The sequence below is a fragment of the Elgaria multicarinata genome, chromosome 10 (assembly GCF_023053635.1).
Source record: "Elgaria multicarinata webbii isolate HBS135686 ecotype San Diego chromosome 10, rElgMul1.1.pri, whole genome shotgun sequence".
Taxonomy (NCBI): domain Eukaryota; kingdom Metazoa; phylum Chordata; class Lepidosauria; order Squamata; family Anguidae; genus Elgaria; species Elgaria multicarinata.
In genome coordinates, this window is record NC_086180.1 from 3,056,146 (window position 1) to 3,080,574 (window position 24,429).

General features: G+C 48.2%; 1 protein-coding gene across 1 annotated transcript; it reads right to left on the reverse strand.

Annotated features, from left to right (window-relative positions):
* Positions 1-6,285: 6,285 nt before the first annotated feature.
* Positions 6,286-23,398, reverse strand: SPEF1 (sperm flagellar 1). Its single transcript, XM_063135680.1, has 7 exons — positions 23,287-23,398; positions 21,473-21,584; positions 20,437-20,593; positions 12,140-12,188; positions 10,917-10,983; positions 8,628-8,739; positions 6,286-6,393 (listed from the first exon to the last, which is right to left on the reverse strand). Exons 1-7 carry the CDS (start codon positions 23,396-23,398, stop codon positions 6,286-6,288), a joined length of 717 nt encoding a protein of 238 aa, XP_062991750.1.
* Between the last annotated feature and the right edge of the window lie 1,031 nt (positions 23,399-24,429).

Consider the following 24,429-nt stretch of genomic DNA (forward strand, 5'->3'; position numbering starts at 1 on the left):
TTGCATAGAAAAGGGGATTTCAGCAGGTGTCATTTGTATATATGAGGAACCTGGTGAAATTTCCTCTTCATCACCACAGTTAAAGCTGCCCTCTTTTAAATCTGGTCACAGTATAGCTGCAGTATAGCTCCTGCAGCTTTAACTGTTGTGATGAAGAGGGAAATTCACCAGGTTCTCCATATATACAAATGACACCTGCTGAAATCCCCTTTTCTATGCAACTGTTAAAGATACAGGAGCCCAGTCCTCCTTTTCATAGGGTCACCCTAGTTCACCAAAGCATCCTGTGAGTTTTGCCTCTGCGTCCAGCCAGACTAACTGGACAAGCAACTTATTTTTAAGGGCTACAGCTGCCGTATACTGAGTCAGACCATTGCTCTACCTAGCACATAATCTACACCAGCCTTCTGTTGGAAAATGACACTCTATTGCAGAGATAAGCAGAATTAGCAGTGGCTCTCAGTATAGGACGCAGCAAAGACTCAAAGGAGGCAAAGGATTCTTTGCTTGGTTAAAACAAAGCCTTTTTACTGGCAGTTGAATAACTTAGTCACAGCATACATACAGACGATCATAAAGATTTTACAGCAGCAGCATACAGAAGAAGAGAGAGAGATGGAGAAACACAGACACTTATAGAGAGGAAAAACTGTACAGTCAGGGAACCACTAATTGATTAATTGAAAAACTTCTCCAGCCAATAATTCAGTAATTGTCCAGCTGAGACTTGACATTCAGAGAATACATTTTCTGCTGACTTCTTCTTTTTCTTCAGGTCTCCAGGCACTTGAAAAACAGTGGTAAAAGTAAAACTAGATCCAATCCAGGATCCAACACCTTCAACCAACCAAGTGCCCTCCAGATGGTTTGGACGACAACATCCAGCATTCCTGGCTATTAGCCATGCTTTGGCCGGTGAGCGGTGGAGAAACGTAATAAATAAATTCTGTCTGGGGCTATTGGGAGTTGATGTCCAAACCTTCTGGAGGGTACCAGGCTGGGGAAGGCAGATCTGCACATAAAGTGGCTCTCTGTGTTGGATCCTGGAATGGATCTGTTTTACTTTATTCCTGTGCTTTAGAAATGCCCACTGGCAGAAGACATGAAGAAATATGAAGAAATGCTTTCTAAATGTCAAGGCCACATCTGGACAATGCAATTATTGAATTATTGGCATGGGATGATTATTCAATTAGTCAATTAGTGGCTGGGATGACTGTACAGTTTTTTGCTCTCTCTCTATGGCTGTGTGTTGTGTATGCTTACTTACCCCACCATCACTAGTGCTACTGCTGTTTATCTGATGTGACCGTTTGTGAGTATACGTGTGATGCTGTAACTAATTTGTTCAACCAAGCTTCTATGCCAGTAAAGGCTTTGTTTTATCTTAACGAAGTATTTGAGACTTATTTGAGTCTTTGCTGCATTCCTACCTAGAGACACTTCTAACAGAACTCTGTTTATCTTTGAGAAGAGTTACTTCCAACACTCTGGAGCCTCAAGCAGGAGATGCGTGGATGTTACCTGGCATTTTCTGAATGCGAAGCAGGTGAGCTATGAGCCCCACCCCTGCTTTGCTGCCTGCCTCAGAATCTCTTGCGGGGGTACTAGGCAGAGTTCATGGTCGAGTAAAAGGCATCTTTTAGGAGCCTTTTATATTTCATTCAAATTCAAATATGCATTTTTATTTTTATTTTGCCCATAAGGCTGCCTTCTTTTCACAGCCTCAGAACCAACTTCACTTCCTGATTCTCCCACCTACAATCTGATGTTTAGTGGGCGAGGGAGGGGTGGGGTGGAGAGGGAGGGAGGCAGGCACATTGGTCTCAGCAGAGCAATTTCTGCTTGCCTCAAATATCTTCCAGCTGGTTTCTCAGATGCAGATATTTTAATATCAATGAAGGGGAAACGGAGGGAGAGGAAAATGTATATTTTTGAAAAACTCTTTAAATAAAAGAAGCTTTTTCTGAATAGAGCTTTGATTTGTGTGATGCGTATTCTCTACCAAAGAAAACACACCACAAAAGCTCAGCAACGTTACTCAGATGGTTTCTTAGGGCTCTTTCATGCGTGAGGCTGACACTGATTTTCAGCTTCTCTAAATGAGTGATTTATCGCATGCTCCTAATTGGCCGCTCACAGAAGTCTGTGGGTCCATCACACGATGTTGTCAACATCCGGGACATCTCATGTGCTATCCCCCCGTAACCTCACTTTTAAAAAGATCGAATATGGTATTTAATTTATTGCTGGGATCTTGCGGGATCTCCCCAGTGTTAGGGTGACCATATGGAAAGGAGGAAAGGGCTCCTGTATGTTTAACAGTTGCATAGAAAAGGGAATTTCAGCAGGTGTCATTTGTATATATGGAGAACCTGGTGAAATTCCCTCTTCATCACCACAGTTAAAGCTGCAGGAGCTATACTAGAGTGACCAGATTTAAAAGAAGGCAGGGCACCTGCAGCTTTAACTGTTGTGATGAAGAGGAAATTCCCCCAGATTCCCCATATATACAAATGAAACCTGCTGAAACTCCCTTTTCAATACAACTGTTAAAGATACAGGAGCCCTGTCCTCCTTTTCATATGGTCACTCTACCCAGTGTGTAAAGGCACTATAGTTCTGCCCCAGTAAGGCTGCAGGATTCTTTTCCTATGTGTAGAGAAGGTCTTTGTTCCTTTTATGCGATCTGTAATGCAAGATTCAGAAACGCCTCTGACCAATCCAGATCTGACTGTCTTACAAAGCAATTGAAACCCAACAAAACTTTAGATTAGAATTTGTGTTCATCAGAATGCTTTTCTGGGGTCCTGCTGCTGGAGTTCTCCAAATTAAAGAGAAGAGGGAAAAGAGTAGTAAAATCTTTAATGCTCAAAAATCAACAGATAGCCCTTATATAAAGAAGCAACAAGATCGCATTTAAAACTAAGTTCTGCTCTCAATGCCATCTCCTCTTCCACTACAACCCAACATTAGTCAAATGCAACATTAGCACTGCCATGATTGAAAAAGGATTGATGAAAAGCAACTAACCAACATGGCGGGTCTGTTGGAAGGCCCCACTCATCCACGCATCCATTTTGCGTTTGCTGAATCCAGCAAAGGTGGAGCTTTTGGGCAACATTTTCCGGCTTCATTGCACCAGTCTTGTGTCTGCTCTAGCCTGTGCCTCAACCCTAGGGGGTTGGCCCTGAATGTCTTCAAAGGGTGGCTTAATCACGATGCGTCATCGTTTCGATGAGTCTTAGAGGCACCCTGTTGTTTGAGAGGTGGCCTGTGGCTGGCGTGCCTTTGCCACCTCTTTGCAGTGGCTGGCTGTCAAGACCCTAGGCCCTTACGGCAACTTTCGTTCTGTGCAGTCTAAGGAAATGCGACAGCTGGGTTTTTAGGAGCCACAAGACCCCGGGGCAACATGTTATAGGGTATGAACTGGCTCACCCTAAAATTTCTCTGTTTTAAAGCATTCATAACGCTTCAAAAGCTCTGAGGATTAGGAATCCACCTCTGTCAATTTCATCAAAGCAAAACGTGGCGCTCGATGCCACCAGACAATAGTCAGGAAGGACGTCTTCTGCGCTGGTAGCCAGGACCACTGGTGGAAGCTCAACCTTCCCCAACCTGGTGCCCTCCAGGTGTGCTCTCTGCCATGCTGGCCAGGTTGTAGTCCAACATGTCTGAAGACCACCAGGTTGGGGAAGGCTGGCGTAGGCTCTTGAACGGCTACCCAATGACAGGCAAGGGCACCTCCTTGAGACCTGCATGGCAGTTCCTGGAGATCTACATCAAAAAGAGATCGTTATGGGAGCTAAAGAGAGCAAGGCACACAATGGTCCAGATGTCAAACTTGGAATCCCACACAATAGATAATAAAAGTCCACACAGCATTAGGGATGGCGTTCCATTTGAAATATGGCTCGTGTAGAGGCATCTACAAGGGAGGTATTAGATATGTATATCCACTGGACCAGAAATGGGGCTTGCTAGAAAGGGTTTCTACATGGGTCTATATGACAGGCGCTGAGGACCCAAAACAGAGTAGGGATGTGCACCAGGTGGGCTTCATGGTTGATCTCTATAGCTCAGCTAGTTCTGATGGGAGAAAGCACAACGCAAAACTCCAACAATGCCTGGTTCTCTTCGCACTGAAAAATCACTGGACACAAACACGTATTATTCTTCCATTTTCCTTTGCATCCCTGAGTTTGCTAAAGTCTAGTATTTTTAAAAAAAAGTGGAAGGAAAAGTAGAGGTTACAAGATAATAACAAGTTCCAGTCCAGGGTTCCTGAACTCTCCAGTCTTATTATGAGACAGACAGACAGACAGACAGACAGACAGACAGACAGACAGACAGACACACACACACACACACACACACACACACACACACACACACGCATGCCTGCTGCCAAGCCAGGTCTAGATATGAGGAGGGGCCGGGGGTGAAGGGGGAGGCAGATGCATTATCTCCTAATTCCCACGGCCAGAGTCCCATATCAGGCCTGCCAGTATCAAGATAGTGGCGCCAATGGGAACATTTACACGACACCCTTAAATCAGTTCTATACCATGGATTCCCCTGCAGAATCCTGAAATTTGTAATCGGATGAAGGTGCTAATAATTATATTAAGAAATGATATTAAGAAATCCCGACTGCCTCCCCATATAGGAAAAATCAGGCGAAGGGGTGTGGCTATAAAACCTACGTTCCTACTGGCTTGACCAAATTTGCAGAGTTACAGCAAATACAAAGGAGAGTTTGGAGGTGGGGGGCTTTGAGGAAGAGATGAGGTGGGCACGGTCAGTGCCTGGCCTTCAATGCCCCCAAAAGTTTCATCCCAAACTATTCAGGACAATTCTCCTGAGCTACAGCCTACAACAATGAAAGCTTCTTCTAATTTTTTGTTGTTGTTGCAAAAATAAGGACATTTTGGACTTTTTCCAAAATGAGGGGCAGGGGAAGCAAACCTGTGTGCAAGCCCCAGGGCTGGGGGCTGCAACCGAGCAATATTGGGTAGATCCTAGCAGCTGCTATGACTCAATTTGCACCTGCCACGAATTGCACTCTGCTTTTGCCCAGGACTCCCATTTGCCTGCAAGAGGCGACAACCCTTGAAGTTGGCTACTGTGATGAGGCCTTGCACTGGCCCCTATACGCCTGGGATAAACGCTGCCCCCTCACACCAGATGCACGGACAAAGACACAAAAGTATTCACATGTGGATTGCCTGGGGGTGGCTCCCCTGTTGGGGGACGTCTGCCCCCCCCCACGGGTTACAGCAGGCGCGGAAGTGGAATCTACAGCCAAAAGTTCACCCCTGTAGCGGTGGGGGGTGAGGGGGGGATAGATGTCCAGGCCGGTAGCTTCAGTGCTTAATGGGATGGAGACAGGAGTGCACAGGGCGGTTTTCCAGGCCAGAGACAGTGCTAGGGGTGGTAGAGGCCCACTGGAGGAATGCCCATGTGGTGAGGCCCTCCCTAGAAGGATGCTTCCCAACGGGAATCAACATCCCTCCCTCAGAAGCTCCCGTACAAAGATACTAGAGCTGAAGACACCTAGCAGACTTCTCTTGAGGAGGCCTGTTAATTTGACTGCCCGGACATAACGGGACGCCCTGCCTGTCCATCCTGTCTGCTCCGCTGCTTTCCAGCTGTTCAGGGGCCACCAGCCAGTGCAACAACAACAGGTCCCAGGGTGACGGGACAGGCCTGCGCATCTCCTGACCAATCTGGCAGAGAGGGACTTCCTGGCTGGGGAACTCTGGGGGCAGGTGCTCTGCTCCTCCTGGTTTGGAAGTGGACGAGGCTGAGCTGTTACCCCGGCCTGCTGCTCCCACAGCCATCCCCAGACCCAAGCAGGCAAAGTCTCTGGCACAGCGATCAGCTCCTGGGGCCTATACGGGGCACGCGCAGCCACCGCAATGCAGGACATCCATGCAGCTGATGACGTGGCGGGGAGAACGAAGGGCACGGCCTCTTTGAGGATGCCGCGGAGGACGCACCCCATCCATCCACGTCTTTCTTCCAACGGAGTTTGTCTGCTCTGCATGGGGCCTTGGGAACTGGCTAAGAAGCCGGGTCTCTGAGCTGGCTGGAGATATCGTGTGTACTTTAGACTTAGGATCTCTGCCGGTCCTTCTTTAGACGGCATCTCAGCCTCCCCGGAGCTTGAAGGCAGCTAAGGCAAAGGAAGAGGGGGTGGGGGGGTGGAGGCATCTGGGGGAAAAGGAAGGCCTTCTTAAAACCATCTGCAAGGCTGGAGAGTTCACCCCAGAGCTGGCTCATTCATTTCCGCTTCTGCTCTGCCTGCTGCAATCGCCGAGTGAGGTCATCGATCCTGACATTCTTCAGGTGCAAGAGATGCTCCAGTCTGCGAACCTTCATCTGTAGGATCTGAGACAAGGGGAGAGGTAAAGGGATTACTTTCTGAGTGCCTCCCAGTAGTTCCAGCAGCTCTGGGTGGAAAGAGCACAGAGGTACCAGTCCTAATGCAGCTGCCACAACGTCCTGTGGCAGGGAGTTCCGTAGGTGGTGCTCAGCAAGCAGCTTCTGATAGGCCTGTCCTGATGACTAACCCAGTCTGAGATTCAAGGAAATGTGGCATTTCTGCGCAAAACGGGCATACAGTGAAAGCAGAGAGGGTGCTGTGTAGGGAGCTGGAAAGATGTTCCCCGATAATGAAGCATTTCTTTATTTTATTTTAAATTATGTTTAGGCTGCCTTTAAGGGCGGAACCCTCTCAAGGCAGTGTACAAGGTAAAAACTGCATGATTGCCCCTCTTCCTCCTACCTACAGGCTTTTGTATAGTTCGGCACAACAGGCTCTTGGTAAATGGTCTTTGATGGAATCCCAGCGCTCGTCTTGACGGCGGTGCGTTGGGGCCGCGGCCTCCCGCATTTGCGCTCCTTCCCGGCATCTGCACGGGAAGGAGTGCAGAGTAGCCGCTGCCGTGCCGAGCGTCTGCCCAAGCTCCTGTGTGCATGGTGCGGGCACTGGGGGTGGGTGAGGAGGCAGGCGTTTCCCTCTTGTTTATCTGTACACACAAAGCTTCGCATGTACGGATAAAAATAAAATAAAATTGGGGGGGAGCCAGAGGGGGAGGAAGAGAGGGACGCCCGGACCCAGCTCTCCTCCCGTGGACCTCCCGCTGACACCACCACACCAACCACCAGTGCCACCCAAGCCCCTGTGCGTGGCACTGGGGCGGGCGGACACAGCCTATTCCCCCCCTCCCTTCGTTCATGTACAGATAAAGAAAAATAAAAGGAATAAAAAACCGGGGTGGGGGGAGGCGGCCTGCCCCCTTCCCTGTCAGCCGAAGCTGACCAATCAGGGGTCGCCACTGGCTGTGCCACGCCTCCACAGCAAGAAGAAAGTCGGGCTGAGTGCCTGGATTTCTTTTTTTTAAGCGGAGCTTCGGGGTTTTGCCCCCGGATGAGTTCGGGATGGCGGCTGCGTCATAGAGATGACCTGCCGCCACTCCGGATCCACCCCCGGGGCAAACCCCTTGTCCAGACAAAGCCCCCAGTCGTACCTGACCTACCTACCGGACTGGGGAGCTAAAGTGAATAACTTTTGCCGTTGGAATGTGAGCGGAGGAGCTAAAACCTTTCTCAACGACGACGGAAGCGGTCTTTAAAGCAAGGATGGGCCCAATCCTGCCTCCCTGCCCCCTCCCCGGATCTGGCCCCCTGGGATCCCACATTTGGCCACACCCCTTCTCCAGCAACCTCCAGTGGTTCTCAACCTTTTTTGCTCCATTCCCCCCTTTCACCATTGTTCAGAATATAATTCCCCCCTTCCCAAGATAGTCTAACTCAAAAGGTGCATTCCAAATAATATGCATATAATATTTAAAAAAATTTTTTTTCTATATTAGTCCCATTTAAAGGGGCAACGCAAAGCATGGCCCCTTTTACATTCTCAGCCCCCATGCTTTGCGTTGCCCCTTTAAATGGGAAGCTTGAAACTTCTAGGATTGTGAGGCAGGGAGGGAAAGAGGGAGGGAAAAGAGCGCAAAGGCCTGGCTTTTGCAGACAACATGACACTTTTCTGGGACGTTTTTAATAACATGTGTAGGAAGACATAATCTACAGGACATCATACTTTGCTGAATAGTGGTCCCAATTCCCCCCCCCCGGAACCCTACAATTCCAACCCCCCGGGGGGGGGATTCTGTTGAGAACCAGTTGCTTGGTGCTTTTGAGCTGTTTCCACCACCACCCATTCAAAAAGGTTGAGTTGCTGGCAGGAAGAGAGTTTTAGGCTAAACTAGGGTGCTGCTTTTGGTACCTTCGGCCACACCCCTTTTGCCTTTGACCCCACCCACCACTGAAACCCCCCCGCCCCCTGAGCTTCTCTAAAATGGAATGAGTGTGATGAAGGTGTTTGGGGGGTCACTGCCCAAGGTGTCCCTGCTTCCGCCTTTGCGGCCTGCATTTTAGCCCGTGCACCGGCTTCCCACCTGCTCCACCTGCACGCTTGCAAAAGGCACCCGTACTCTCACCTGACAGGGAAAGGGAGCCCTGTGGATCCGAGAAGCACCAGACCAGAGAGCATCGTGGTGGGGTGGAGGAAACGTACTTTGCTGGGATCCCCAGAGTGAGCACATGCACGCCGTCCTCACCTGAACCGTCTCCTGGCAGGCCAGCAGGGCTTGCTCCCGTTCGGCCAAATGGAGGCGCAGGTTGGCGTCGGTTTGCAGTGGCACCGTGTAGCTTTGGTGCCCTTTACCATCCCTAGAGAGAGGGAACAGTCCCGGAGGTCAGGAGGGCCCCAAAGCGGGGGACGCTCCCTGCCCTCACACAAGTTCCTCCAAAGCACCTGGCCATCACCAGCAGAGCATCCACCTGGGGCCTGGGAATGGGGGGATTTGGGAGTTTGTGTGTGTGTGTGTAAGAGAGAGAGCTTCTGATTTGCAATAACTTTGGAAACCCCTCATTGCAAAGGGCAAATCAACCCTTTGCTTCTTCTCCCAGCCTTTAAAACTGCCATGCGATCATCTCCTCGCTGCCCTGTCCTAGCCATGCTGTGAGGCTGTTGCATGGCACAGAGTCATCCACATTGGGGAGCATGGGCATACAGCACAGCAGCCTTGCTAAAGCCCTGGGAGCTCATGCCATGGCAGGGCAAAGGGCCAGGGCTCTCGCGCTGCAGAGTTTGGCAGCGAAGGACCTGCACTGCTTCCTCCTATAGCTTCCAAATCGTGTGAGGTACTGGTTCCTCTCTATTCAGCCCTGGTGAAGCCTCATCTAGAGTACTGCGTCCAGTTCTGGGCTCCACAATTCAAGAAGGACGCAGACAAGCTGGAGCGTGTTCAGAGGAGGGCAACCAGGATGATCAGGGGTCTGGAAACAAAGCCCTATGAAGAGAGACTGAAAGAACTGGGCGTGTTTAGCCTGGAGAAGAGAAGGCTGATGGGAGACCTGATAGCACTCTACAAATACTTGAAAGGTTGTCACACAGAGGAGGGCCAGGATCTCTTCTCGATCCTCCCAGAGTGCAGGACACGGAATAATGGACTCAAGTTAAAGGAAGCCAGATTCTGGCTGGACATCAAGAAAATCTTCCTGTTAGAGCAATACGACAATGGAATCAGTTACCTAGGGAGGTTGTGGGCTCTCCCACACTAGAGGCAATCAAGAGGCAGCTGGACAACCATCTTTCAGGGATGCTTTAGGGTGGATTCCTGCATTGAGCAGGGGGTTGGACTCGATGGCCTTATAGGCCCCTTCCAACTCTGCTATTCTATTAGGGTGACCATATGACCGGATTTGCCCGGGTTTTTGATGGCAAATCCGGGAGGGGGAGGGGAAATCCGGATTTTTCCCCCCAAAGAGCAGCTCTAATGGGAATTAACAAAAATGCTTGTAACTCTGTCATTTTTTAAGATAAAGACATGAAACTTGGCACAATGGTAGCTCTTAGGAACGGCTTTACTTATACCAAATTTGAAACAGATCCGTTCATCCATTGATTTTTTAGGAATTTTTTAAAAATTGAGGTTTTAAAATTATTTTTTAAATTGTCGTTTTTAAAGATAAAGAGATGAAACTTTGCACCATGAAAGGATTTAGGTAGAGCTTTAGCCACACCAAATTTGAAACAGATCCGTTCATCCATTGATTTTTTAGGATTTTTTAAAAAATTGGTTTTAAAATTATTATTTTTAAAATCATCATTTTTAAAGATAAAGAGATGAAACTTTGTACCATGATAGGATTTAGGTAGAGCTTTAGCCACACCAAATTTGAAATGGATCCGTTCATCCATTGATTTTTTAGGATTTTTTTTAAAAATGAGGTTTTTAAATTATTTTTTAAACTGTCATTTTTAAAGATAAAGAGCTGAAAGTTGGCACCATGATAGCTTTTAGGTAGAGCTTTAGCCATACCAAATTTGAAACAGATCTGGGGCCAGTAGCAAACCCTGTTAACAACAACAGCAGCTTGCAATGAGTGAAGATACAGTCAGAAAAGATATTTGAGGGAAGGGGAGAATGTAACACACAGAGTAGAGCAAAAGCTTCAAAGTACAGCAAAACCTACAAAAGTAGGAGTGAGTGAAGTTAATTTCAGATACATTGAATCTCTCACTTGTTCTTTATTTTAGTGATTTTAACATTAAGTTGTTATGTAGAACAGATTTGTCTTAAATGTGTGCTGTAAAATCAGACATGTGACCAAGGCTATGTTCGGGTGGGCACGCCCCCTTGGTGCTGGACATGCCCCCTTGGGGGCGACCATGTTGTCCTCCTTTTTGGTTTTCAAAATATGGTCACCCTAATTCTATGATTCTATACTCCACCAGGCCCTATATAGATCTACTGACTAAGCTGCTTTGAGGTTACTCACCCCTGCTTAACCAACAAATATCTGCCCCCATATTGCCAGCCCTGGGACAGTTAAAAGCTTACCTTTCAGATCCAGGTGAGTTGTGGATATAAACCCCGGTGCTGTTGGGTTTGGGCTTTGAAGTGTAGCCTGTATAATGCAAAGCAGACAGCATGAGGAGAAAGACATGTTGGACCTTTCGTGTTCTGCAAAGACAGAACATGACAAAGCAAAGACAGAATGCATTTGAGATTCAGTGTGCCCTTTACCCAGAGCTCTTCATTTGCTATCCTCGGTTTATTTATTTTTAAAGAGACATTTACATTTCTTTTACCATGAGAATGGGTTTACTGCATATTTAGATCGTGTTGTAGCAAATCAACATTTCCGCAGGTCTCGTTCCTTTACACTGATGTGATGGTTTTGCATGCTTTTTAGCTTCAGTTTCCCATTCAATTTTGTCACTGCATTGTCACCATGATGTTCACCTGCCACAGTTATATGGTGGCTGTTTCTTCAATTTGAAATTTACCCTGTCAGAACTTCAGGTTCATTTAGAAAAATTTGAAAAGGAAAGTTTACAGTGCTGGGCTGCTAATGGAGAGAGGGGAAGGCCAGGAGAGAGGAGAGCAAAGTGGCTGTCCTTCATTCTCCAAGTTAAACTAATTGGTCCCAGATCTAAAAGGGTTACCACTTTAAAATAAGTGTGTGCGAAAGAGAGAGAGATTTGTTCTCCAGCCTCGATTCCTCCTCTGGCTCACAGGGGTGAGGAGGCTTCATCCAGTAACCCATCATCTGCTATTCTGGGACAATCCAGGCCACACCATGTCTTTGGACTCAGAGGGTAACCCTCTGATGCAAACATCACTGCCTCCATGCTGCAGGATTCAGTGGCTGCAGAAATGAACAATGACCATTTAAGAAGTATATAGGTCCTCAGAGGCAGAGTTAAGAGCAAGTCCAGACCTGCCAGCCTTCCTAAGGCTTGAGAAGGCTTCTGCATGTTGCTGAGACAACAGCTCTTCCTGAATGAGTTCTAGCCAGCATAGACCTGCGCAGGGTACTGAAAGGCCTGCCTATCCTGCATGGCCTGACTTGACTCTGCCTTGCTCTTCCAGTATGTGCAACCACTTCAGATTGGCTCCCATGGAAACCTTTAACTCAACCAGACAGGACTGTGATCATGGGAGGGTGGGTGGCTCCATCCAGTTTGGGTTGGACATGTTGGGCCTGAGAGGTTTCCTGAGTAGCAACCCGGACTTCAAGCTAAATAATGCAACAGCGCCCCTGTTCTAAGTGATCCTACCTGTATCCAAATAGTTGCTCTCTTCCAGCATTGAGCGCATTCCTAGTTCCTGTATTGAGAGGTAAAGGAAACATGTTTTCACACCATAAAGTTCAGGGTTCCCGCTGCTGTTGTCTTCTCCACGAAAAGGGCCCCCTTTTGCATCAGTGTCGCTCAATTAAATTACCCCCTCCCCTATCCATGGTAGGTCACTTTCCCCCCAGAATTGGCCACTCTGAACCAGGGCCCCCACTTTTCCCTGGTGCACCACTCTGGTGCCAATTTGATTCTCAACATGTGTGTGTATCGTAACAGAAAGGAGGCTGGAGGCCAGGAGAGACTAGTAGCCTCTCAGAAGGGCAGAAGAAGTGCTGTCATGGTGGCAAAGGGAACAGGCAGCAAAAGGAACGGTCTCGGTGAACAGGCTACCAACAGACTGGGCCACTAGTCCATTAATGGGGAAACACAAGACCTGCACGTGGTGGAGGCTTGGAGATGAGCCAGGAGCTTCACGTTTGGGAGTCCCTCCACCAGCAGGCAGCCATGTGCAGCCACATCTCCAGGGCACTTTAAACCAATCCCAGCGCTCTCAGCCTGGAGTTTGGGAAGAGAGCGAGCAAGCAGTAGGCCCAAGCCTCTCTTGTGGGGTTCGGGTGGAGTGGGGGGGTGCCACGGAACGCTCCTTTAGCTAGCAGCCTCTGCAGCGACAACACGGAAGCCAACAAAGGATTGCCAGATCGCCCTTTCCAAAACGGGGGTCCCTTTAGACCTGTGGTGCCAGATTTGAGGAGAAGAGTTCTGTGGAGCTGACTGATGTCTAAGTCTGGGCTGGGAATGACAGCGCTAGAAGTTGGCCAGTCCTGATGACAACAAGATCTCCTGTCTCAAAAGCTTCTCTGGCTGAACAGAAAGTACTGCAATGGGGAGAGGGTCTGCTATGAGGATAAGACAGCAGGGACTGGCCAGCGAGACCACATCACGCCTGTCCTTCTACAACTTCATTGGCTGTCAGTCCAGGTCCGGGCTCGATTCAAAGTGCAGGTACTAACATTCAAAGCCCTAAACAGCTTGGGGCCAGGTTATCTGGAGGAACACCTCCTCCCATATGTACCTGCCCGGACCTTAAGATTATCCACAGGCATCCTTCTCCGTGAGCCCCTGCCAAAGGAAGTGAGGCACGTGGCTACCAGGAGCAGGGCCCTCAGGCTGAAAGAGGTTCTGCATCCTAGGAGTAAAGGATAGTATTCAAACAGGAGAGAAATATATGGAGAACCGGGCTCTGTTCATTGCTTCTTTTCTCTTTTCTTTTTTTGCAAATTGATTAATGTTTTAATTAACTATTAATCATATTTTGATTAATAGTTTCAATTCAAAGTGCTGGTATTGACATTTAAAGCCCTAAACAGCTTGGGGCCAGGTTATCTGAAGGAACACCTCCTCCCATATGTACCTGCCCAGACCCTAAGGTCATCCTCAGGGGTCCTTTTCCGCGAGCCCCTGCCAAAGGAAGTGAGGCAGGTGGCTACCAGGAGGAGGGCCTTCTCTGCTGTGGCACCCCGGCTGTGGAACGAGGTCCCCAGAGAGGTCCGCCTGGCACCTACACTGTATACCTTCCGTCGCCAGCTGAAGACCTTTTTATTTTCTCAGTATTTTAATACCTAATTTAACTTAAATTTAAACTTTGCTGTTTTAATTCCGTATTTTAATCTGTATCCATTTCTTCTGTGTGGTTTTAATCCTGGTTGTGCTTTTTATATTGTATTTTGTATTTGTGTTTTTAGGCTGTTGGTTGTTTCGTTGTGCTTTTCATGGTTTTAATTTTTGTGAACCGCCCAGAGAGCTTTGGCTATTGGATGGAATAAAATTGTAATAAATAAATAAGACAGCTAAACTTGATGGCCTTATAGGCCCCTTCCAACTCTACTATTCTGTGATTCTACGATAAACAGAACCTCCAGGTTCACAGAAGCAGCGCGCCACTGAGCACCAGTTTCTGGGGAGGGGGGGAATAGATGGGGAAGCCTTGTCACCTTCATCAATGATTTTTTTAAAAGCATTTTTAGCCCGCTCCTCAGTCAAAACAGCTCCCAGAGGAGCTTACATGCAGTCAATGAAAACCAGGCAGTCCCTGTCAACAGGCTTACAGTCCAAAAAGACATGAAATGAAAGGAAGACATGGTGGGGAGGGAAGAGAAAATGGTCTCCCCGCAGGACTGGTGGAACGTGGTTTTATTCTGATTTTGCTTTTTATACTGTATTTTGTATTTGTGCTTTTAACCTGTTGGTTGTTTTATTATGGTTTTAATTTTTGTGAACCGCCCAGAGAGCTTCGGCTAGTGGGCGGTATAAAAATGTAATAAATAAATTAATAAAACAAATAAATAAATAAACGGTCCTGCCTCCCATCTCATCTGGCTCTGCTTCAGCTCTGGCGGGGTTTTCCTGGCCGTTGCTGGAACCCAGATGCTGGACAGCAGGGACCTTTGATTTGATCCAGCAACGCTCTCCTGTGCTGAGAAACCAGCCGCGGTCCTGTCCTGTGCCCGATTCACTCAGAAGCGCCGTTGAGTTCAAAGCACAGGACTCACACAGGGCCTGTAGCTGTGGCCCCCGTGGCGGTCGGCATTCCACATTGCCTTTGCGCCGCTGCACAGACTGGGCACGAGTCCCAGCGCACACGGACCACCACTCAGCGACCGCCATGACCAACGATGGCTTCCGTCTGTGAATGGGCTATCGCAGATCAAACGTCACAAGCTGGAGGCGTTTTAGCGGGGGCCATTCATCTCCTCAGCTGCCGTCCGTCGAGCGAAGTATTAGGCACACCTGACTCAGCCCTAACCTGGCTCCTCTTCTGGAATTTGTCCAAGAAAGGAGCTCCATAGCAGCTGTGGGCAGCTAATTCCATTGATGAATGAGTCACAGTGCATCTGTTCACTAGCAGCCAACGTAGGTCTTGCCTACTTGTATATTATTATCCTCAATTCAGCTGAGATACAATTTCTCCTTCTTCTTGCTGACAACTTCTAGATTTCTTCTGAACGTTCTCAACTACCTCCAAGCCCTGGAACATCTCCATCATGCTGATCTTGTAAACCGCCCAGAGAGCTTTGGCTATGGGGTGGTATAGAAATGTAATAAATAAATAAATAAATAAATCTTCCAGCAGAAACTCCGACTGCAGTAAAAGGCTTAAAATGGGTGTCATAGTAGAGCTTACAGCTGTGGGGAACACAGGCACCTTCATAAGCCAGCAGGCTCCCCGTCCACCAAGGTCCATTCTCCCTCATGGTCTCTGGACTGGGTGGGACATAGTAGATCCCATTGTGTCTGTCTCCCGGGGATATGGTGAGACATCATTTTCTCTTTGCGTTGACACCCCACTCAGCATATGTTCTCTTCCCCATATCTTTCCTTCATGCTAAACATTCTCAGGTACAAGCTGTAAAGTTAATCGGGAGTTACTGAGGAGCCCACAAGTCCCTCTGAGTTGCTGTCTAGTGGTAAAAAGCCAGCAATTTACTAGTCCTCATGGCTCAGGAGATAAAACACAGTTGCTTCTAATGGGGAAGGCCCCCAGAAAGGATTTGGGCGGCGGGGAAGCCCCGGGCTTCCTAAAGCTGTAAGAACCTCAGAAGTGCCCTGATGCTGGATCAGACCAAGGTCCATCTAGTCCAGCACTCGGTTCACACAGCGGCCAACCAGCCATCGGCCAGGGATGAACAAGCAGGACATGAGTGCAACAGCACCCTCCCACCCATGTTCCCCAGCAACTGGGGTGTATATAGGCTTACTGCCTTTATTGACCAAAACACAGCATAAATGTGAATGCTGCTGCTGTGCTGGTGTCCCAGTGGGGCATTCACACGGGTGGTGTCCTTGACCCAAAGCCTAGTTAGCTCGTCCCCCTTTCCCCTGCTATCACCAAAGAATGAGTGTGGGGCTTTCAGCACTTAGGACAGCTCCCAGACCTTATCTGAGGGCCTTGGGTTGCCAGATCCCAACCAGGGCAAAGCCTCCACTTCTTTAAGGCTGGGAGGGACAACTTGTGGGGCCTCCAGATGCTTTGGACTACAACTCCCATCAGCTGTCTCCAGCATAGCCAGTTGTGAAAGATTATGGGAATTGTAGGCCAAAACATGGGAGGGCCACAAGTTGCTCATCCCTACTTTAAGAGCTCTGAATGTGTCATTTTCTCAGCATTTTGCAGTACAGGACAGAAGTCATCCTTGCTTCAAAGCCCTCTTACAGGGGTGTGAAGACAATCCTGCTATTGACCCCAGCTGTTGTCCCCAACTCTTGGCCTCCTTCCCCAGTGCTCCATGAGTCCTTCACTTCAGTCCTCCAGATCCTGCATCATTCCTTGACAAAAACAGAGCAAACTAACCTCAACAGTGTGTGTGTGTGTGTGTGTGTGTGTGTGTGTGTGTGTGTGTGTGTGAGTGAGAGAGAGAGAGAGAGAGAGAGAGAGAGAGAGAGAGAGAGAGAGAGAGAGAACTTTGAGAGCAAGGCAGGGCAATGACTTTGGGTTGTATCCAGAGTTACAACGAAGTCAACCTAATGACTTTGGGTTGTATCCAGTGTTACAATGCAATAGTCCTACTTCGATCACACCCACTGAAATGAATGAGACTCATGTTAGACCTGCTCCTTTCATTGGGTCTAACTCTGCCAAATCTGGACCTTCCAGATTCTAGTTGGCCTGGAGTCAAGCACATCCGTTATACTGAGGTTGGGCTTTGACCTTTTGGAATAATGTAGCGTTTCAAAACAGAGGAAGCATTGGGGAGATGTTTTTGCGACATATTTGGAGAAAGAGAAGCAGGCCCTGAGGAAGGAAAGTCCTTTTCATATGTGGGGCTACCCATGTATGTGATTCGGAAGCTGCAGCATGTGCAGAACGGAGCAGCGAGGCTGCTCACGGGGATGCTTAGCTCTGCCCACATAAAACCAGTGTTAAAAGAACCGCACTGGCTGCCCGTTAGGTACCGAGCCACGTACAAGATCATGCTATTATCTTACAAAGCCCTAAACAACGTGGGACCAGGATACCTAGCAGACCTCCTCCCCTTATATACACCCAGGAAACATTTACGATGTTCAGATGAGGCCCTGCTCGTCACCCCAACACGAAGGGAATGGCGCCATGAAGAACCTCAATGACGGGGCCTTCTCTGTAGTGGCCCCCACCTTCTTTAAAAACAACAACCCTCGTGTGGTTCGAGAGGCGGAAAAGGGAATAACTTTTGAACACCTCCTAAAAACATATCTTTTTCAACAAGCCTTCCCTGGACTGTAATTTATTCTGGTTTCATGTGATTTTAAAGTTTTAATCTGGATTTTATGGTTTTAGTTGTAAACTGCCCAGAGAGCTTAGGCTGTTGGGCAATATATAAATAAAATAATGTGTTGGGCATAATGAAAAGTGCTTTCAGGCACCTGAGAACGTCTTCTCTTCTCTTCGGGGCGTCTAAGCGCCTTCCCTCTTGCTGTATCCTTGATTCTTTGGGAATAACGGGCAACAAATGAAGGGGACTTTCTTAAAATGAGTAGCATCTGGCAATCCTAACCGCCTACCCAGCCTTGTGGCTTGGGCTGACGGACAGACAGGCAGGCAGGCAGGCAGGGAGGAAAAGGCGCAAGACGGGTTTCCAAGCAGGCAAAAGAACAGCGACTGACAAAACGAGCCAAGACCTGGGGCAACGGAGTCGGAAAAGAGCAGAGGCTGCAGCAGCCCACGGCGGTGGTGGCTGGACGGCCCTGGAAGGAAGCAGAAGGGAGATGGAGGAAGGCATGGAGAAGTCCCGGGAGCTTTGCATTAACCTGCACAGCAGCGCGGGGGTCCTTTTCAAGGAGGAAGGCAGGGGTGCATGGCACCATCGCCATCTCACTCCAGCCCGGAGCAGCTGTTACCAGTGGGCATCTATGCCCTGCTTTCATTGTACGTTTCTGAGCCTGATTCGAGGTGCTGGTTTTGACCTATAAAGCCTTACACGGCTTGGGACTACAATACCTGACGGAACGCCTCTCCCGACATGAACGCTCACTACGTTCAACATCTAAGGTCCTCCTCCGGGTCCCTGCTCTGAGGGAAGCTCGGAGGACGGCAACAAGGGAGAGGGCCTTTTCAGTGGTGGCCCCCTAATTATGGAATGATCTCCCCGACGAGGCCCACCTGGCGCCAACATTGTTCTGTTTTTGGCACCAGGTCAAGACTTTTCTCTTCTCCCAGGCATTTAGCAGCATATGTTTAGTTTTTAATTAATCCCAGCTCTGTCTTTAGGTTTAGGTGAGCGCTCAAAGTTGGTTTTAGATCTATGTTGTCTTTGTATGCTGTCTGTTTTATGTTTTTGTGGTTTTAAATTTTGTATATTGATTTTTAATGTTTTAAACTTTTGTAAACTGCCCAAAGAGCTTCGGCTATGGGGCAGTATAGAAATGCAATAAATCATCATCGTTGGCATCCTCATCTGTGGCCTACTTCTCCTTGAAGCAGCCAAGCTGGTTCTGGGCTGTACCTCACCACTCTGGAGGAGGGGGCACATATAATAGAAAACTCTTCCATACAAAAATAATTCCCTGCATATAGAAGACTAGGAGGCAGGGAGAAGGGTTCTACTTTAGCCTTCCCCCTGTCATGCTAGCTTTCTGTGTGCAGTGTGTGTAGTGGAGCATTCAGTCCTGTGAACTGACACTTAAAGACTTCAGTGGTACAACCCAGATGCAGGCTGTCTACTTTTGGGGAAAGTAAGCCTCTGTTTGCCCAGTACATCTACTTGGGAGTATTCTGCACTAGTGTTTACCTGGCTGCAATTTTGCCGGCCCTTCCCTTCCATGCCAAATCAAACATCTGTGTCAGCCACCCCCAACCTGGTGCTCTCCAAATGTGTTGGACTGCAATTCCCATCATTCCATCCCTGCTGGCTGGGAGTGATGGCAGCAGAAGTCCACCACATTGAGAGGATACCAGGTGAGGGAAGGCTGGTCTAACTTTAAACCAGAATGGCCAACAGATCTGACCTGACCGGGTTTATCCATCTTTCCAGAGATTTTGGTATGCAGCACAGCAAGAAACATTTTGGCATAATAGCAATCTTTTAAAATCTTGCATTACCATATGATCTTTTGGAAATTAATGTGCAAACAGGATTGCAGCCTTAAATTCCTTCCGGCTTTCTCGGTGTCTGAAACGGATCCTCTGGAAGCTAACGTTGCGCCCCCTGCTGCCTTCCAGGGAGACAGCAAGCAAGGTGGCCACTTCCTTGTTTTGTGGGATGGGGACCGTCACAACCTGTCCGTGGGCACGCGGACAGGGGCCTCAAACCTGTGATCTACAGAGGCTTTGTCCTCTGTAGATCACAGGTGCAAACTGCAGTACAGAGGCCAAAGTGTTAACTGGCAAGGACTACTCTATGCGGAATGTCATGAGTTTAAAGTGTAGTTTTTGGTGATTTTCAGCACATGCCACTACAAACATTGGACACGATCCCCCGGAATGTTCACCTGCACAGGCCCCTTTAAAATGAGCGCCAGCTGTGCAAAGGCACGGTCGTCCTGTAGCAGATATTGTCTGAGCTCCACCCGCACTTTGGTCATTGCTTGCTGCTGACCTTGGCCACCCAGTATAAACACTTCCAGGTCACCTTTCAGCCCTTGCCTGAGTTACAGGTGAACTCTGCAGCTTTTGGCTCCCGCTTCTCTGAGCTCTCCCCCAGGTGCTGCCCAGTTTCCTCCAGGACTACCAGGAAGAATGTTTCCATTGCATGTCGATTCTGCTCTGTAAACAGCTATCCAGTGCTCCCACTTTTCTGCATTTCTCGGAACGGACACAAAATTAGGTAATAGCATTAAGATGTGTTCCTTCTAATACTGGCTTCAGAATTAAAAAAAATAGACTCTGTGTGTGTGTATGTATGCATATGCTCAATGCAGAATTTGAATTCTCTTGGGCGTAGGCATATAGTATGGACAACTCTGATTATAGTGTAACAAGAGGCAAAAGTGCAGCCTCCAGGTTAAGAGCTCCACCTAGGTGTGTGAGACCAGAGTTCAGACTTGGCTGAGATGTTAGCAAAGGGCTGCTGGTGCTTTTGGCCAAGGTGTTATCTCTCAGCCTCAGGTCCTCAATCTGTAAAATGGGCACAATAGTGCCCTGTTGCACAGGCTGCTCGTAAGTTTGAAAAAAACAAGAGGAATACTGTTGCCCATCCCAAACCTCGGTGTTGGGTGGAAGAAAAGGGAACACCGGAAGACTTTGAGGTTTGCTCCATAAACCTGATGGGGGCCTTGTGGCCCGCTGCCTCCTGAGTGCTACGAACCTGATAGGAGTTTGATGACATCTTGACCTGCTTTTGCTTCTCATCTATTTTCTGCCGCAGTGGGAGCAGGACAAGCTCCACCACCCCAGGGGTGCACTGGGCAATCTTCCGGACGACATCTTCCGGGATGGAGAAGTTCAGCTTGCTCAGCACTTTCCTGCAAAAAGGTACACTCCATTAAATAAATTCCCTTCCCAAAACATATCAATATGTCCACAGCACATGCTGGTCATGGAGACATTACCACACCATATTTACTTAGTGAAGGGCACCTATGAGAGATTTCAAGCAGCTGGTTTTGTTGAATTTTGTAGCATAACAGGGTGAAATTCACAGAAAAAAAGGGAGCGCTCCAGGGAATATCAAACTTTAAATGCTCCGATATTTATTTACCACCCCGATCAGAACCCTCTCAAAACTGGCGCATAAATTCTGGCAAGGAAATCCTACGGTTTTAGTTTAGTTTCTGGGTGAAGTATAAAGTGTTGGTTATCACCTTTAAAGCCCTACATGGTTTGGGTCCAGGCTCCCTGCGGGATCGCCTTCTCCCGTACAATCCGCCCCACACACTCAGGTCCTCTGGGAAGAATCTACTTCAGCCAACAAAAACAAGGCTGACAACTATTACCCAGAGGTCCTTCTCTTCTTCTGCTCCCAGTTTGTGGAATGGCTTGCCGGGAGAGATTCATCAACTTAACAGTCTTCCAGAATTTAAGAAAGCCATAAAGACCGATCTCTTCCGGCAGGCCTACCCAGTGGAATTTTAAGATGCCTTTTTTAATGGTGTGCTGTTTTTAATGATGCACTGGTTTTAAACGTTTGAATTAGTTGTATGTATTTTATGGTGTTTTTATTTGTGTTGTACCCCCGCCTCGATCCAGAGGGAGAGGCGGGTAACAATTATTATTATTATTATTATTATTATTATTATTATTATTATTATTATTATTACATTGCACATTCCATTTTAAAATTTGGAACCTTGAAATCTACAGCAGTGGATTTTAAAGCCAGCATTCATCTCGGCGATACTGACCTGTTGAGATGTTGCCAGTTGGAAAGTTTCTGTTGAGTAGAATTTGCTGGAGCGTAGTTGTGCATTTCCACCATTTTGGGAAAGTAAAACTTCACCACTTCGGCCACCAAAACTGGATGGGAAATAAAAGTGAGAAAAGGGGCAGTGGAAGCTGGGGAGTCCCAAGGGATAGTAGTGTCCAAAAGCCCCTCCTTTGACCCCTCCCACAGACTCCCTTCCACTCTACCTGGAAGGCAGGTTTCAAACAGGTTTCGTTGTGGTCTGATAGTAACTCTAATCATAGCAGAATGCCCAAATGTAGCTTATTACATATCCCCACTCCCACCCCGGCTCCCGCTGGCAAAAGCAGAGGCATCACCCAAAAAGAAGACATAGGTTTGCCTAAAATTTCCTAATGTGTCTACGTAGATGCAAATTTAGAAATAAATGAAGTAGTGCTGGAAACATCCTGTAGAGCCAGCCATGGCCACTCAGTGCCAACAGTACTGGGCTGGATGGACCCAGGCTCTGACTAGGGTGACCATATGAAAAGGAGGACAGGGCTCCTGTATCTTTAACTAGGGTGACCATATGAAAAGGAGGACAGGGCTCCTGTATCTTTAACAGTTGTATTGAAAAGGAAATTTCAGCAGGTGTCATTTGTATGTATGGGGAACCTGGTGAAATTCCCTCTTCATCACAACAGTTAAAGCTGCAGGTGCCCTGCCTTCTTTTAAATCTGGTCACTAGTATAGCTCCTTCAGCTTTAACTATTGTGATGAAGAGGGAATTTCACCAGGTTCCCCATATATTCAAATGACACCTGCTGAAATTCCCTTTTCTATGCAACTGTTAAAGATACAGGAGCCCTGTCCTCCTTTTCATAGGGCCACCCTAGCCCTGACTCATTACAGAGCAGCTTTCTGTGAACCTTTCCTGGCACACCTGCTATTTCCATACCTGTCTGAGTATGCAAGAATTAGACGTCTACCTATGTGGATCAACTTCCTGGCCATGCAAGCCACAGACCTTCCAAGGGCCCAGGTGTTGCTTGAGTGATGTGTAAACACGCCAGGAAGCTGAATTTCGTGGGCAGGAGCCAAGTAATAGAAGCTCCAAATAATATTTGGGGCTCTTAAAAAGTCACGCCAGCGCTCACTCACACATGCTGTGCTACGCTCATAATACTTCTACACAGCCTTCCCCAAGCTGATGCTTCCAAATGTGTTAGACTACACTTCCCATCACCCCCAGGCAGCATGGCTGTTGGGGAAGGCCTGATTTTGCATAATTCCAACTGGCAGTTCCTCCATCCCTGCTTGCCCTTTGCCTGTCAGATTACCGTTGCCATCATTTTTATATACACTGAAGTGGAAAGCGTCGTTGGTTTGCGTGGTGCAATAAATCTCTGCCCCCAAGGAGCTTCCAAGTCTAAAATTCGCCACAGAGGAGGAAGCACGAGAAGGGGGGGGAGTTAAAAAGGAGGCAAAGGCGTGAGCAGCAGGAGACGAGGAGTTCTGTTCTGAGGCTGAGCTGCAGGAGAGAGTGAGGAGGGCTGCAAGGCGGATCTGATCTCTATCCGCCTTGTGCACCTGTTGTGAAAGGCACAGGACACAACCCATAATCCAGCCCTCCATCTATGCTAATGTCTTATAATTTTGTTGTGTATTTTTTTAATTGTTTATGGTTTTGTTCCCCCCCCCCCCATGTATATTTTAAACTTTGTAAGGCGGGATACAAATAAATATAATAATAATAATAATAACAACAACAACAACAACAACCCCCCTGCAAGGCTCACCCACCCCTTCCCCTCTGCTCCCCCCACCCCAAACCTCCATCGCTGAAGTCGCGGGCGATGTTCTTCTTGGGGCGGGAGAGGGGGATGCCATCCACCCAGCTGTACAAGTCGTTCAGGCTCTCTTCGTCCAGCTCTTCATGGGCCATGATGCTGCAGACGTGGGCTTCTATTTGCCCTCCTGGACCAGCTGCCGCACACCTCCAGCTGCCTTCTGGCCAGCAGGGCTGGGGGCAGCCATATTGTTTGCATCTGCAACCATGGCAACAGCAGTAAACCCCCCCTTCTCAGGTGGGGCAGGGCCATGAGCATCATGGGAGTGGTAGTTCCCCGAGCCCCAGCAACAGCATCCACAACACAGGGTTGCTAGGCAACAGGTGCATCTTAGCAGCGCTTAGCAACGGAGGCCCCAGGGAAAGGCGGTTCTCTGGCCAGGCAGCTCCTCTAGGCAAGATGCTCTCAACGCCCCCCCCCCCAAAGAGCCACGGCATCTAGAGACAAAGTGGCTTATATTGTGGCAGCAGAGCTGACCGGTAGGCCCAGAAGCCTGTGGAAGTAGTGGACAGAGGCCATGGTAGGTAACGTCTAGGGTGACCATATGAAAAGGAGGACAGGGCTCCTGTATCTTTAACAGTTGTATTGAAAAGGGAATTTCAGGAAGTGTTATTTGTATATATGGGGAACTTGGTGAAATTCCCTCTTCATCACAACAGTTAAAGCTGCAGGGGCCCTGCCCTCTTTTAAATCTGGTCACAGTATAGCTGCAATATAGCTCCTGCAGCTTTAAGTGTTGTGATGAAGAGGAAATTTCACCAGGTGTGACATGCAGACAAATGACACCTGCTGAAATTCCCTTTTCTATGCAACTGTTAAAGACACAGGAGCCCTGTCCTCCTTTTCATATGGTCACCCTAGTAACGTCTCCGTACACATAAGAGCAAATGAGGTTGCCAGTTGACTCAAAAAGAAAACCTGGTCTCACCTGCTCCTGTGTTTAATAATGCACATGAGCAGAGGTCATTAAAAGAGCCGACAACCTTAGTAGGTAAAGCTTCTTGCAGCATGGAGATGAACGTTGTCGCCTGCTCATGCCTGCAGAAGAGCAGCAGGATAGTTGAAAAGTTGGCAACCCTAGCAAAGATGGCCTCTGGGGGAGACTTGCCCCCAACCCCAGCAAGGC